The sequence below is a fragment of the Macrobrachium rosenbergii genome, chromosome 56, assembly GCF_040412425.1.
Source record: "Macrobrachium rosenbergii isolate ZJJX-2024 chromosome 56, ASM4041242v1, whole genome shotgun sequence".
In the NCBI taxonomy this organism is placed as follows: domain Eukaryota; kingdom Metazoa; phylum Arthropoda; class Malacostraca; order Decapoda; family Palaemonidae; genus Macrobrachium; species Macrobrachium rosenbergii.
In genome coordinates, this window is record NC_089796.1 from 47,415,426 (window position 1) to 47,430,063 (window position 14,638).

The window sequence follows — 14,638 nt, forward strand, 5'->3', positions numbered from 1 at the left end:
CTCTTCCATTACCCAATTTGGACTGCCCTGACTATTTTATATTAGAAAAAAATGTTCAAGAATCTTCACTGACTTAATTGCAAATTAGTTACCTTATATATATTTTCTGTGTTCATATGTTTAATATAATTTTTATTTGTAAAAATAAGTATTGCAAACATTTTATTGTCAAAAACAGAGACATTTCACTAATATTTTTGCTATATTCATTCATTTTCCTAAATGTAAACCCTGTTTTGGCAGTTCTATAATTCTCCAATTGTGTTGGACTGAATATTTTTTCCTTTGTAATCCCCATCTGTCATTTATATGAGCTTAAAAGTAAACTTACTTTTATATTTCTTCAATATGCTAAATAAAATAAGACAGTTTTGGTTCCAATGTCGTGGATTTTATCTATATCTATATCCATCTATCTACTATCAGCTGTATATATATATATATAGCCCTATATATATATATATATATATAAATTTCTTTGGAACCCAGGTCTCTCAGGTGGAAAGCAAGGGCGTTACCCACTGGGCCATACAAGTCTAAAAATGTTCAAGCAACTGACAAAATTACCTGGGCAAGCTAACTGCTTGCATACCACAGTTTTGACTTAATTGCAAATTTAGAATTTCCCTTCTTATATATATTTTCTGTGTTCAGAAATATGTTTAATATAATTTTTATTTGTAAAAATGCTTGCATTCAGTTTTCCCCAATCCCGACTCAGCAATGACCCAATAGACAACATTTCATTTTATTGTTTACAAAAAACAGAGACTTATTTTATTGTACAGGTACTAATATTTTTGGTGGAACCTGATGTTACCTCAACTAACTTGAATAATCTTTTAATTGTCCTGTCCCAATAGACAACATTTCTGAACGATTGATCTAATGAATAAGATAGTAAACCCTGTTTTGGCAGAAATAAATTTCTACTAATCGAACCCAGGTCTCTCAGGTCAATTGTGTTGGATTAAAAGAAGTTGGTACAATATTTTTTTCCTTTGTAATCCCCATCTGTCATTTATAGACAGCTTTCTTCGAATTAAATCTTACAATCATTTATATTTCTTCAGTAGGTAAAAAAGGGGACCATAAGACAGTTGAAAGGCCTGGGCAAGCTAACAGCTTGCATACCAGCCTGAGTTTTCCCAACGTTCCAATGACCCAATTTTCCTTTCCCTTCTGAGTGAATAAGGATTTTATCTATATCTATCTATCTATCTATCTATATATATATATATATATATATATATATATATATATATATAACATAATTATATATTATATTATATATAAACATTATTAGTTACAAAAAATAAACATTATTGGTTACCAAAAACACAAGAACTACTTATTCTCGAAACACTAAATATTAAACGAGTTCCCTCATTGAACTGTCAAACAACCGCTGTACCCTTGTATTTGTCTTAACTCTCTGCCTTTTTCTGAAAAAAATTTGTGTGTTTTATACTTAGTGTATCCTTGGCTTCTGGAATATTAGGTTACCCTCCAGTGTTTTCTAAGTGCATCTGTATTTGAGTATGTTGTCTGGTTTTTACGATTTTGTTTGTAAGTGTGTCTGTTTTTAAGTGTGTTGTCTGTTCTTAATAATTTTATCTCTTTGTGTCCTGTTTTCATCAGTTTTCTTAGCCTGCTTTCTACATTTTTAAAGTAGTCTTGCATATAGCTCTTTTAATTAATTTATAATAGTAAATTCTATTTTGTTGTTGTATATCTCCCTGATGATGTGATTACGAATCATGAAACGTTGGAATAAATGGTTACTGTGTTGTCTGCTTCTGTATTCCTGCTATGATCTGGATGCAAATGTGATGTGCACTGAGTTCACCTTTGCTCCATGGTTATATATATATACACTTACAGTAAACCCCCGTATTCACGGGGGATGTGTACTGCAGCCCCAGCCCCCGCGAATAGCTAAGAGTCGCGAATATTAAAAACCCCTCTAAAAACACTTAGAACTGCCTATTTTGATGCTTTAAAGACAAGAAAAACTCTCTAAAAATGCTTATGCCTGAGGATTTCAACAGTTTTATCACAAAAAGAAAATGATATGAAAACAGTTATTAGTGAATATTTCTCAGTGAAAAATACCGTGAATATGCGAATTTTCAGCGAATAACAGATACATACGTTCCACAGAGAAATCTGCGAATATGTGAGTCCACGAATTGTGAGAACATGAATACGGGAGTTTACTGTACAGTATATACACACATACATATAATATATATTTATGTATATCTATAATACACACACACACACACACACACATATATATATATATATATATATATATATATATATATATATATATATATTATTCTACTTGTCACTTGAAACATTATTTCACTGCTTGAAAAATCTGAATTTGTGTACTGATCTCATTTGTTTACAAAATGAATTGATGGTTCTATCACAAAGCTTTTTCTAAATTAAAAACACATTAGGCCCCCTTTTTCAGTAAGAAAGATCATGACTCTCTCAAAACTCTGTCCTACCGAGATATCACAATTTTTGAAAGTAAATTGTATTATTCCTAATTTTACAAACCTGAGGTCCTTTATATTAGGAATTACTTACGGCAAAGCTGGACACGGCTGTTAAACTCTTGAACAAGGTGGTTAGGCAGTAACTACTGCCAGGTAGGCAGGAATACCTGCCTGCCCGGATGTACACATTCCAGTTTGCCTTTTGGTCAAGGTTCAGATTGAGGGGTGGCATGAGGTGGGAATAATATGTAATGTAAAGGACCTCAGGTTTGTATAGTTAGGAAAAATACAATTTACTTTCAAAAATTGTGATTTATTCCGACACGATATACCAACCGTCGGTCCTTTACATTAGGAAGACTCACTGGTTGGAGGGAGGAATCTGAGTGCATCTCCTGAACTGACTGGAGTTCTGCACACCTGGGTTACTCCTCCTGATCGAAAGAGCAAGGAGTACTGTGCCTCTGACATATTGATCGGAGTGTAGGAACTGCAAGATCAAATGTTAGGTACTGGACCTTTTCGCATGAGTGAGGAAACGTAACTCATAAGAAATAGGCTGGGAAGAATCTAGAGTCGGAGGCAGTAAGGAAAACCCAAGATAGGTTTCCCTTATTGCCAGTCTCTCTTTCCTCTAGCCAGTCTCTCCTTCCTCCCCTTGCTAGAGGAAGGAGTGGAATGGCTTCTATGATTCTAGAAGAAAAATAGAACGGGTGCTTGATGTGTAGTCTTACTCCATCAGCACCAGATCCAGCAAGTATTGGTTCGACTCCTATTCTCATCCCGAAGGAGAGAAGTAGAAGGATGGGGAAGGAGGAGGAAGAGAGGCCAGTCACTCTTGGTATCCTTCTCACTTCCAGAACCAACACCTTAGGCGAGATGCTACTAGCCCTATTGAAGGAGCCAGGTAGGAAAACATAACTTGTTGAGCAGCTACCACAGGGCCAAGGAAAAATTGTTCCAAGGGCCTGTGGGCTAGACCACAGGAAGACGAGTGTGGTCTATAAGGCCATGTCTTGCTTCCAGACTGACAGAAACTTCTGGAGTGCGAGGGATGGACCAAGCCATTGACTTTGTCAGCTCTTGGATCAAAAGTATTGGTATTGTTGTTGCCATCTGTTGAGTACCTCCTTCGAATACTTTATGAAGCCAGGAGAAAGATGTGTCTGTAGACACTTCTTCCTTGGGAGAGAGTACTAGTGAAAACGTTGATGACATCCAGGTTAGGAATGTCGAGCCTTTTCGGGAAGTACCACAGTTGAGGTACTGACCCCTTTCACCTGTTCTTCCATCTTCTACGCCAAGGCTGGAGCAAGATGAGAGATGGTCCTAAGAGGGCACATCTCAATCTGACGACTCTCGTAAGGGCGTGTGCAGAGCATGGGGCAGGAACCCTAAACGAGTCACATGCTACCCAGAGAACAGTTCCCTGGGACAGCAAGACTGAAGAAGCTTCTCATCCATAGCTAAATCTTGAAGCTTCTCATCCATAGCTAAATCTTGACTGAGAAGGCTACTTCAGATAGAAGACTAGGTTACAAGGGCCTACGTTCTTCACAAATGAAAGAGAGAGAAGCAACCCTCGGCGGAGAAGACGAGGAAGTCCAGACTTGAAGAGCAACACTGATTCGAGTAGTAGTTTCATCAACGACACCCACCAGCGAAGACGGATCCAGTCCCTGGAACAGTGTTGCAGAGGACTTCAAGAGATATCCAGCTATATCCGTTGCTGCTCGGCGAGAAACCCTATGCTTGCAAGGAAAGCTGGAAGGTCTCCCAGTCCTCAACACACAGGGATGTACTGCCTGAAGAACTGCTTCTTGTGTGGCTGCTACAGGAGGCTGGGTCAAGCAGAACTCTTCTCGATGCCTCGGCTATCAGGTCGGGCGGATAGGCTTTAAGTCTTCCAGCATTTCTCTGTATTTTATTGGGGTGAGCAATGCTTGATGAACCCCTAGTGAAACAGACAAATCGGAGGGAAAAACGTCGGGTATGAATTTTCCCAAAAAGACAGCATGCCTCACCGTAGCAGCCCCTGGGTCTGGTATGAAGGAGCGAGAAAAACTACCAACTTGTTGCGCAGGGAGGCAACATAAAGACGGTAGGGATTCCCAAGTTGAGCAGTCTCTTCATAAATCTTCCTGAAGAAAAGAGTGAGCAGCATGTTCCGTCCCGATCACTCAAACCCGAGGCCAAGCTTGCCTACCAATACATCCCCACCGGGAATGCATCTGGCTAACTGAGCTGTTGAGTGCACTATACAGCACTCGAGTAGCTGCAAATGTCGACAGATGTAGCAGGAGGAAAAACCAATTCCCTTGTTTGTCGACAAATGCAACTACTGTACTGTGGTTTTGTTGTTCAATGAAACCAATGAGTGTCGCAAAACTCATCCTGAATTCTCGGAAAGCCAAAAGGCTGCCTTGAGCCCAGGACGGTGATGAGAAGGTACTAATCGTCTCAGTCACACACCTTCAAGACAAAGTCTTACAGGTGTGCGCCTATTCCTCGATCGGTGAATTTGTAAGTAGACACACAATGTGAGGGGAATATGCAAGCATATTCGAAGATTCCTTCAATCAAGCATTAGCCTAACTCTTTCCTCATATTTCGAAGAGGAAAGAAGGACAGAGGAATGGAAGTAGACTTCCTTTCTCCACCATGAGGAAGCTTCTGCAAGATGACAGGATACCGACACGATTAGCTCTAGCCGGGCTGGCTACCTGGTTGTACTACAAGAGAATTGGGGGGCCGACACCCAAAGCATGCCAGGCAGCTGAAATCCGCAGGCAAATTCGTCAAGAGTCTTCTCAGACTGTCTTGCACCTCTCGGAACAACCAAGAGGAAAAGAGAACAGGAGAAGAGAAAGAGTACCCCTACCTATCCTGCCAGTAAGACCAGCAGGAGAGGCAGACTGTGAGCAATAATCAACCAAAGGAGATTACTGCCACATGGAGATGATTGTGCCATGGCAAAGTGCTTTCCTGGGGAAACAGAAAGTTCATTTGAATAGAGTCAAGAATCTGATTCGGAGGAACTTAAGTGGGGCCGAGCTAAAGGAAGACCCTTGAACCCTGAGGTTCAAGACACTTTAGGATGAATCCCAGTCAAGATCAACAGAGCAACTGGCAGGCAGTATGAAGACACCTGAGAACATCGGCACCCAGACACCTGGGTGTTTTGTTACACTTTCTTTTCGAATTTCCTGTGCTACTCGTCAGGAAAGCGACGTCCGTGATCCATAGAATCCTGGCGACCTTATAGAGACTCCAAATTACAAATCGGCAGTGGCTGCTTTCAGTTTCCTAAGAAATTGAAAAGAGCCAGGCACAGAACCAGTCTCAGATGCAGACTTCTCTAAGACTGGCAAAGCGGGCGTGGCCTATCAAGGCCGCGCTCTCGCAGCTCCTGAAACACCAGACCCCACAGGAGAATGTGAATCAGTTCCTGCCCAAGGGTGGGAAGAGCCAACGAGAGAAACTTGTCTCCTGGAAGAGAGTCGGTCCTTTAGAAGTCCTGCAGGATTCTTGAAGGGAATCTCTTCCCTGCTTCTTCTGGTGTTCGAACCGATAGGATTGAGACATCAGGCTGGGAACCCGACCGAGCACTGGTAAGCACTCCCTCGGGGAGCGCTTGTGGTGCTGGCAAGAAGAGCTGAGACACCTGGGTGCCTCGGCCCTTTCTCTTGCAATGCTCCAAAGCTGGGCCAAGGGGAATACTCTCCAGACCAGACTGGGATACTTGATATTCCACCGAATCTCGAGCACTCGCAGCGGCTCGGAAACAAGCACCCGAAGCGGCCCATGTCTTAGAGGTGGAACCTCTAGGACTGTGAACAGGAGCGCCAACTGAGGTGTGCGTGTCCACAGCTCCCAAAACACAAAACCCAGAGCTATGGTGGTTTCCTATTTTTATAGGTTGGGAAGAGCCAATGAGAGACTTAACTGCCTCCTCGGAAAGAGACAGTCCCTATCGTCCAAGGGCATCAAGGGGGAAAGAAGCACCAAGCCTTTCTCTCTTTCGGCCGATGGATTGGTCTGTCATGTTTTTTCCCAGGACCCCCTCAAAACCTTGGGAGAGGAAGGGAAGAGGAAGCAAAAGATGAAATCGAAGATAAGTTGAAAAAGACGTCGGCTACTTCCACAGGGCGACTTCCTTCACCTTCACTCCAACATCTTTTACAGGATGGTGGACACGAAACATCGTAACCTCCAGGGCAGCTAGGCAGGAACACAACGGAAGCGGCCTAGGACACCACCACCAAGAGAAGCAGCAGACACGATCAGGATAGCCAATGCAGGAGCTACGGAAGTGGTTCGGAAGGCAGGAGCTACCTCAACGGCCAGGAACATCACTTCCACAGGGCGGCTTCCTTCACTTTCACTCCCACATCTTCTACAGGATGGTGGACATTGTAACCTCCAGGACTGCTAGGCAGGAATGCAACGGAAGCGGCCCATGACATGACCACCAGGAGAAGCAGCAGGCACAATCAGGACAGCTGATGCAGGAGCTACAGAAGCGGTTCGGAAGGCATGCGCTACAGCAACTGCCAGGAATGTCACGAGCAGCGATAGGAACGATCAGGACAGCTGCGGCAGGAGACCAGGAAGAGCCGCCCAGAGACTGTCGTTGAGTTAACAGAAGCATAACACAGGAAACAGCAGGAACAGATGGACCGCAGATGTGCTAGAGGCAGTGCCTCAGCATACATGAAGACCAGCAATGACAGCGATCGATCCACTTCAGCGGGAACAGTTCGGAACGATCCTGACGTGGAACTATGCCATTCCAACCAGGTACTGTGGTCAATCCCAAAGCAACACTGAATGAACGTCGGGACTCCTTCATGCAAGATATCCAGCTAACTACTGCTGTGCCTGTGATGCTCACTGTCAACCTGAAAGAAAAAGTAAAGATGATTAGTAGAGGGAGACTCCTTTTGCCATGAAGGACTGCCCTAAGCAGAGAGAGGCCCCTTAGAAGAGGTCGGCCGACTGTCCGCACACGCCCCCTCCTCGTGGTCTTCGCCCGAACAGTGAGCAAAGAGGGCGAAGGAGAGAGATCTCTACCTAAGGAGAGAAAAGGAAGAACTTACATGGAGAGAGAAGGACGGAGGGGAGGCCACCAAGGGCGCTGTGGAAGCGGAACTTACCGACAACGCCCACAACCTCCCCCCCAACAACTCTCTATAGCACAGGCGGTGAAAACAACACTCAGCACAAGTAGGAAGGAAGTAGTCATGCCCTTGTACATAGAGGAAGGGAGCCCAAGAAGGGAAGAAAACTCTTACGTCCTAATCAATGAAGGGGAGCGGAGATATTACGTCCCACCTAATATCTCCAAACGTACACGGAAACACCTTCAGTATCTAAGTAAAGGGCTACTCTAAATTTGCCCTTGGCCGTCAAACCCAAGACACAGATGCAGGGGAACGACAGCTTATGCAAGGTTATCACAAATTGTGGGTTTGTATTAATAAATATCAAACACACAATATATACACAAAAATACAGGAAAATCCCACTCGGATAATAAAGAGCTTAATGACAGTCAGGCAAGAGATCCGAAAACATGTCTGCAGCTCATGACGGCCGAAAGCAAACTGGAATGTTTACATCTCGGCAGGCGGGTATTCCTGCCTACCTGGCAGTAGTTACTGCCTAACCATCTTGTTCAAGAGTTTACGGCCGTGTCCAGCTTCGCCGTAAGTAATTCCTAATGTAAAGGACTGACGGTTTGTATATCGTCAGAACAAGATTTGATTATTACGAAGCCTGATAAGGTGAGGGGAACTGTCATCTTAGAAAAATTTGAATACGTCAACAAAATAACCCGAATCTTAAATGACCGTACTAAATTTGAAGAAATTGGTCTCCCAAATTATCAAACCATCTTTAGAGTTGAAGACAAGATCAACAGATTTCTCTGCAGCCTTATGAATGAGAACATCATTAGCGAGAACACATACCAGGATCTTTTTGTTACAGAAGCCTTTGGTTATTATAGCTGCCACAAACCTTATAATTAGATCTCATGACAACCACATCCCTAAGTCTCATGAAAAGCAAAGGTGCCCATTCCCAATATACAGTCATTCCCATTACCCTGTGTTTAGCATCATAATTTTAGTTTCTTGAAGCCTCAAATGAGGAGCATGAGTGAATGCCTTATTTAGGAAATCAGAACTTCTGTCCATAACAGAATATAATAGTCTGGAGAAAACTACAGTCACTAATATTACTATGTAGACCACAAATATTACATAAAAAGAAATTACAGCTGATTAATATACAATAACATAAAAATGTGATAATAACCTCAGGACATAAAGAGCAGTGCTTTTCACACACCAAAAAACAGGTAACCAACTCAATTCTACTGCAAGTAACTGCTACCATTGACTACAAACTTCTATTGTGTTTAAAAATATATAAAAAAAAAACAAATTAAGATATTACAGAAGTGGAGCCAATGCTTTAATTGGTGATGACGCATTAATACAGCTGAGTCCACTATCTCTTTATCTGTGGACATTTTATCTTTCCTATGACCCTGGAAGAAATTGTTGGTCTTAGCCATCACAAGTTCTATATCGTGCATTTCTCTTATTAGTCTGGGCTCTGGGGACTAGTTCGTTCTTCAGTGAACTGAAACAGCTTAACCAGCTTTTAGAGGAAGTTTCTCAAGGGTTGTTTTAGCCAACATGATCTATACCTTAGTTTTATTAGACCACTGAGCTGATTAACAGCTCTCCAAGGGCTGGCCCGAAGGATTAGACTTATTTTACGTGGCTAAGAACCAATTGGTTACTTAGCAACGGGACCTACAGCTTATTGTGGAATCCAAACCACATTATAGCGAGAAATGAATTTCTACCAACTCACAACTGGGATGTTTCCCTGGTCTTGAAAGTATCACAAGGTCTGACAACTGAAGAAACCACAGCCCAAAGTGTAAAAGTGTTCCCTCCGGTGTTTGCTTCTTGGAGATGGGCCAACAAGATTCACATTCTTTAGAGGGAAAGTCAAAACAATCTATGAGCTGGACTTCTATAAGTTTATCATTTGCAGCTCTCTTTGTAGAGTAGACCCAGACCCCAGGCAGCCATGAAATTGTCAAAGCAACCTTGACAACCCCTCCTGGGATATTTTCCTAGCATAAAAAGGATCTTCTTTTGTTGTCAGGTGATAACAGATATTGCAGATCATTCCTATCTCTAAAGTTAACCAGAGGAACAACCCACATTATTTATTTCTAAGGATAGTGCCTGGAAATTATTCTTGAACAAAGTCTCTTACCAGCTAAGGTGAGCCAGCCTAAGAAGTTACAACTCACATGATGAAGAGGCATAAGTAAGAGCCCTAGTCCACAAAATCAAACACCTCTTCTACTTTAGATTTAGACTAAATGCAGGTACCAGGAGGCACTAAGCTACCTATGCAAAGTTATCCCTAAAGGATTTACTGCATTGGATGAAAATGTAATCAATGGGAATGGTAGTAGCATTACTGCCAAATTTTACCATTAGGGAAGAATTTAGGGAAACTATATTCAACTTCTTCCTGGTTATCTAACATTTTAAACTTCATATATGGCATTGAAATGTAGATATAGAGTTCCTGAGACATATGTCTCACAGTGTACTTTTATTCCTGAATCTGTCAGACCTATATAAATACAAGCACCTAACAAGTGAATCTAAGAGACTAAGTCTGACTAATGACTCTCTGAGACAATGAGGTTTGGTTTTTGACCTATCCTGAATCATTCTAGACTTATCACCAATCTGGGAATATAGCAGATTATTCCTCCTAACTAAATTGTGATTGGAGCATATGCATGACTGTGCTAAACTGAATTGCCTGTGAAATGATTTTTTCATACAAAACCATTAATCATGTACGGAGTTACTGTCATAGCTTTACTAATCTTGTATGCCAAGTCTGGGGATATTCGAAGAGCACAGAAGTGGACATTATATTATGTAAGGATCTGTACTGGGATTTTTTTCTCCAAATAATTCAAGCATTTGATATGACCACCTCTAGGCATGTAAGCATTAAGGGTGGATAGGTGGCACGAAATGTGAAATTCATAACTAATTTAGAAGGTTGAGCATCAAAATTATTTTCTCATTTTATTCTTATGTATTATGCATCTGGTTGCTCAAAACTTTTGGACAACTACAAACCAAATAAATGCAACTTTACCTGGACAGTAATAAAAAAAATTGAAGGCCTTATCTAGGAAAGGAGCAATACTGATCAAAAAGCAAAATAACTTTAAATCATAATGCTGAAAATCTCAGGGTACAATACACGTTGCATACACCAGAAAAGAAATTCACAAGTAGTAAAGATTAAGATAGTTAACACCAAATATGGTGGAACCCAGTTAATGGGCACGGGAGAGACAAATTCTACTCATTCATGGAAAAGTGAAACTCTTGCATTTCAAGCTTATACATCACAAGGCTGCATTGCAGCAAACACTACAAATACAGAAAGAACACTTCTTTAAAAAAAAATTCATAATAGTAATGGTTCACAATTTCCAAGAAAACTGAAAAGTGAGAAGCAATTCCTCTTAAACACATGTAAGGGGTCTTCACATGCAACAAATTTATCCAATCACAGCAATTTTACACTTCCCTACAGGGAGGTACGGCATCTTTTGGTCCCCTGGCTGCACTGCCTCCCGCATATAACTTTTCAAGTTTCCTTTGATCTCTCACCTCTTGACTATTCAACTAGTTGCCTTCACATAACCCCAATTTTTTTACATTTCTTCTAACCACTGACAAAGACAAGGAAACATCTAAATCTAGCAGCTCATCATTCCTCACCTGGCCCTTGAGCACTCTTGTCGACATTACCAGCACCTGATGCCAAGCGGGAGAGGATGGAACGTTCTGACATCTGCAGCCTTTGTGCTACAGGTGGAATACGAGCCAGTGAGGCAGGTAACCTGGTTACATCTGACTTCATGTCTGATAACAGCTCTTCCAGCTGATTTAGCACCTGTGAAATCAAATAAGTCTCAATCTAGGGTTCACTTTATAAAAAAATATCTTAATTATAGAATGGTTAATACTTTTCAAGTTCTGGGAAATCATTTAAAGAATTTATCAAATACTTCACACCAATCTTGGCCTCTCACCCAGTTATGATATACAGCTTCATACCTTATTTAGAACAGCATTGGCTGGTTTGTTACCAGCAAGAGATTCCTTGCTGAGGTGTTGATGAGATTCTGCGAGACATTCAACCTCGGCAAATCTTGCATTGAGAGTACAAGCAGGATGATGTGGATCTTGTTGCAAATTAAGAAAGGCTGCTCGTCTCAGCTGTTCCTCAATAACCAATGCCTGTTCTAATAACTACAGAAAGACAGTAATCAGTATTGTTTTATATAAATTTGTCATAAAAAAGCATTAAATAGCATGTTTCTATTTTTACAACCAAGATAATTAAGGTTTAGTAATTTTTTCTTAAAATACATGTACATGAGCTGAGCTTTCAGCCAATTCTCAAATTCACGTGAACAATTAAGTTCACAAATGTTCTCTGATAATTCTCTATTACCTGATAATCAACTTTATCACTAAGACAAACTCTTCAGAATTTATTGCTAATGAATTAATACTGGCTCCTAGACTAATAATCCCAAAAACAGCACTAAGTACACTCATCAAAAAAGGTCATTCACAGTTTTCTTAAATCATCGGACACATTTTGTTTAATAATGCCACATCTGGCAACTCTAGAAAGGGGGCGGAGCTTCAAAGTAATTGTGTTTCTTGCTTGCTAGGTATCCTATAACTTTCAATCATAAAGATTCACAAAAGTTCTATAATCACTCATTTTTGAATGCTGTAACAACCTCTACATAGTTCGTTCAAGATGAGTAATTGGAAACACAATCTTAAATGTCAGAATTATTTTAAAATTTGGGCAATATCCAAGGAAAATTGTGTGGAACAATAAAGGACTGATTGCAATACAGTATTAAGCAAGCCATTCACGATCAGTAATTACTGAAGGAATTCCTTCAAACTTGGCAAAAATGATCGTGAATGGGGTTGTTTGAGGCCTGTCAGTACAACTGTCAGTTACACTGATGAGAATCAAACTCTGCTTGATTTTGGAGGCGGGGCTAACGCGCACTGAAGGGAACATTGACCGTGAATGGCTACCAGTCAGTTAAGTTATCAGATAGAGAATTTTGGGGCGAATTTTTTCAGTTATACAAAGAACAGCCATGCCTTTGGCAAATTAAGTCAAAACATTATCTGAATAAATATAATAAAAACGACGCGTATGGAAAATTAGCAGAAAAACTTAAAGAAAAGTATCCTGATGCAACCACAGACTTAGTGAAGAAAAAAATCAACATCTACAGGAGTAATATTAGTATCCTGCTTTTTAATATAAGGAGTAACACAGGAAAGCAACTGATCATAGGTTTCCTCGTCCATTCTTAAAAAATTAAGCCAGTCTTGTGGTTCAAATCTCAGTTCTTCCATCAAAAATATGTGTGATTTTAAATCCCTTCCCTGTAGCCAATCCTTACACCATTTTGATTTAGTCTTTCTTCGTTTCTTTAAAGTAGAATGCGCCGCAACAAGCCCTAATCCCATCAACAATAACTCGTTATCAAAAAATAGAGGAAGCCATTTCGATTGTCTAATCACCACGGCAGTCTATCCTACACTGATGAACGCACTGACTGTTAGTGGACGTCCTAGTTCTGACACTGAAGGAATTCCTTCAGTAATTACTGATCGTGAATGGGCTGCTTTATGATGATGATGATGATGATGATGATGAGAGAGAGAGAGAGAGAGAGAGAGAGAGAGAGAGAGAGAGAGAGAGAGAGAGAGAGAGAGAGAGAGAGAGAGAGAGAGAGAGAGAGAGCTAAGTCTGCATTTTGTGTAAGCATAGGCTTATTTACAGCTAATCAATTCCTTATATATTCTTTGAGAGATTGAGTGACATTTTTGTAAAGTGTTGAGAGAGAGAGAGAGAGAGAGAGAGAGAGAGAGAGAGAGAGAGAGAGAGAGAGAGAGAGAGAGAGAGAGAGAGAGAGAGAGAGAGAGAAATGGTGAACTTCTGATGGGAAAAGGGGTGGACAGTGATGAGCTGGTTCACAGATTCTCAAGAAAATGGGTGGCAGGGCTACCAAGATTATGCTTTGCTATACTACATAAAATTTTAAGTGACCATGGTATTCAAATTAATTCTCTATGAAATTCATACCTGAAGTCTTGATCTGATTCGACAGTTGCTGTAATATTGTAAAAAGGTTGTTAAAATAACCTTGATAATCTCTACTTCTGAACATCTATTTTCACTGATAAAACATTCAAGAAAACAGCTGTATAAAGCGAAAATATTCATCCTTACAAATAACTTGAGACCTACTGAACAGCAATGTAAGTTTGATATCATGCAAAAAAATACTTATTTATTGGGATATCTTTTAGTTTCACGGCAAGTAATGCAGCCGTGTTAGCCGTACATTATGGGCTAATTTTGAACTGCTTGTAATGGGGGCACAGCTAGAAATTCTTTGAGCTGATAAAAGATTCCCCTTTTTATGACAGCAGCTTTGTTAACAGCTAGCATTCAATAGCAGTAGTGTCTCAAAGTCATCAAAGTAAAGTAACATCCAGCAACTTTTTTCTTTTCCGCCCAAATTCTCCAGCTCCTCACATCACAGAGAACACTCTTGTGGATTTTACTAGGTCTGTTCAAGCTACCTTAGTCATCACACATTTACTGACACTGACACCCTTTAACTTTCAACATTTTGAAAGAGACAAATTTGTAGAAACTAAATCTACTACCACTACCACTTACGATAATGGAATAATATAGTCCTGCTCATAAAGGAAAATACATAAATGTTGTTGTTATGATACAGAATACCACAACCAACAATACCCACTCTATCTTCCAGATCTCTATGTATGAATCTATCTGAGAAATTCCAATAACTTTGGACATTTACAGTGTGAAGTATCTAACCATTTTTGTTTTGCAGATTTACCTTACATAATTTGCATTGTATAGTCATGTTCTGGAGTAAACTGAGCAAGATTGTGTGTTTTGGTAAATAA

The 14,638-nt window shown here is 40.5% G+C and overlaps 1 protein-coding gene across 1 annotated transcript in view; it reads right to left on the minus strand.

Moving 5' to 3' along the window:
• The window catches only part of Mi-2 (chromodomain-helicase-DNA-binding protein Mi-2 homolog), a 244,711-nt gene that overhangs the window by 7,720 nt on the left and 222,353 nt on the right, over positions 1-14,638 (minus strand). The window contains exons 34-35 of the mRNA XM_067100202.1: positions 11,702-11,896; positions 11,363-11,537 (exon numbers count right to left, since the gene is read on the minus strand). Coding sequence (XP_066956303.1) covers positions 11,363-11,537; positions 11,702-11,896 — 370 coding nt within the window. The remainder of the gene's footprint in view (positions 1-11,362; positions 11,538-11,701; positions 11,897-14,638) is intronic.